Source organism: Eurypyga helias, unplaced genomic scaffold (assembly GCF_000690775.1).
Source record: "Eurypyga helias isolate BGI_N326 unplaced genomic scaffold, ASM69077v1 scaffold18449, whole genome shotgun sequence".
Classification (NCBI taxonomy): Eukaryota; Metazoa; Chordata; class Aves; order Eurypygiformes; family Eurypygidae; genus Eurypyga; species Eurypyga helias.
In genome coordinates, this window is record NW_010271687.1 from 37,771 (window position 1) to 39,371 (window position 1,601).

The following is a 1,601-nucleotide window of genomic DNA, read 5'->3' on the forward strand; positions in this document are numbered from 1 at the left end:
GGAGAGGAGAGGAGAGGAGAGGAAAGGAAAGGAAAGGAAAGGAAAGGAAAGGAAAGGAAAGGAAAGGAAAGGAAAGGAAAGGAAAGGAAAGGAAAGGAAAGGAAAGGAAAGGAAAGGAAAGGGAAAAGAGAAGAGACTTAGATGAGGTTTCTGGAGAAGGGTGCCTAGATTAAAGAAATAATTTTCCAAAACAATCAGAAGGAATGGAGCTGTGAGAAATAGGATCCTGAATTAGTTTATATTGTGGCTAATGTCACAGAAGAGCATTAGGGAAGCAGCACGGTGAAGGAAAAGGACCATTTTGCAGCTTTCTCTTTAACCTGATTTTTCCACAGGACAATCAGTGCTCACAGTTCCAGGAGCGAGACTGCAACCTGAGATCTGTGACCTCTTTGCTTCTTACCGAAAAGGCCATCTCTCAAGAGGCTCAAGCAAGTTTTGGTAGAAAGCAGGGATGATTGACTAATTCTTGGGTAAGTGCGTAGTTGCCACTGTCAAAGCTGCCTCCATCATCCTTAGGACACAAATTCCTTTGTGTTCTGAAGGTAGGAAAACAGAACTAATACCCAGGGCTGGATGACCACATCCCAGGCTGAGGACAAAGTAGGAAATCTCACATACAGAGGGAAGCAATCAGCAACCCAATGGCCCCCAATGCACAGAGCTCAGTGGTATCATGGGAGATTTGGGTTTGTTTCGTCATATTCCCAAGTCTCAGACTGGTGCCCTTTCCTCTGCTGCCTCCCCAGTCAAAATATTGCTTCATTTCCCCATTGCTTAAACTGACCAAATTGCTTTGTTCACCTCTGTCCTTGTCTATCGTGTTCACATTTTACAGCTTACTTGTTTTGATTTCACATGCAATGGAGCCTGAGCAGAAGTAGGCAAAATCTCCTTAGCTCCTAACAACCTTGGTTTTAATAAATCAGTATTTTAGTATGACACACCTCAATGTGTCATACTAAAAATGTAAAAATGCTTCAGCATCAACATTTTTAATCTTCTTTTTGTTACAGAAGACCAAAAGATCACTTAAAATCACTGCTATTGAAAGACATTACCAGAAAATACCCTTTGATTATATCCTGTCTCTTTGTTTACTTTGTGCATTTGTTAACAGCATGCGTCCAGTCAGTGTCACCGGCTGGGTCTGCGCTGGCAGGGCAGACCTGGAAACTGATCTTGAGGCCAAATTAGTTTGTCATTGTCTGCCAAGAGCTGACCTAGCTGTGCTAGCTGGGCAAAACTCGTCTCCCTGTCTGCGCTTTCAAGTGCACGTCGATGGCATGTACCTACTGTAAGATCAGGTCCCAGCACTCAGTGCCTGGTCTCACAGCCTCTCACTACCCCATCTGTCCCCATCGTGTAGACAACAGCAGGCAGACAGGACAGCCTCAAGTCCTTGTGAGGGGAACCTGACATAGCCAGCCCTGTGGCCAGATTGGAGTTTGGAGGCGGCCTGAATACATTCTCTGCTCACCTGCTCAGCTGAGGGCAGACGGGGAGCCTGTTCCCTCTCTGTGATCAGACAGGAACTAATCCTGCCAAAAAAGCTGGTTGTCAGTTCCACTAAGGCTTCTGGGACAACTCACTTGAGAAGG

The 1,601-nt window shown here is 45.5% G+C and overlaps 1 protein-coding gene across 1 annotated transcript in view; it reads left to right on the plus strand.

Moving 5' to 3' along the window:
• The window catches only part of LOC104515064 (cyclin-dependent kinase 15-like), a 38,158-nt gene extending 37,713 nt beyond the window's left edge, over positions 1–445 (plus strand). Inside the window, 1 exon segment of the mRNA XM_010158908.1 lies at positions 336–445. Coding sequence (XP_010157210.1) covers positions 336–445 — 110 coding nt within the window.
• The last annotated feature ends 1,156 nt before the right edge of the window (positions 446–1,601 follow it).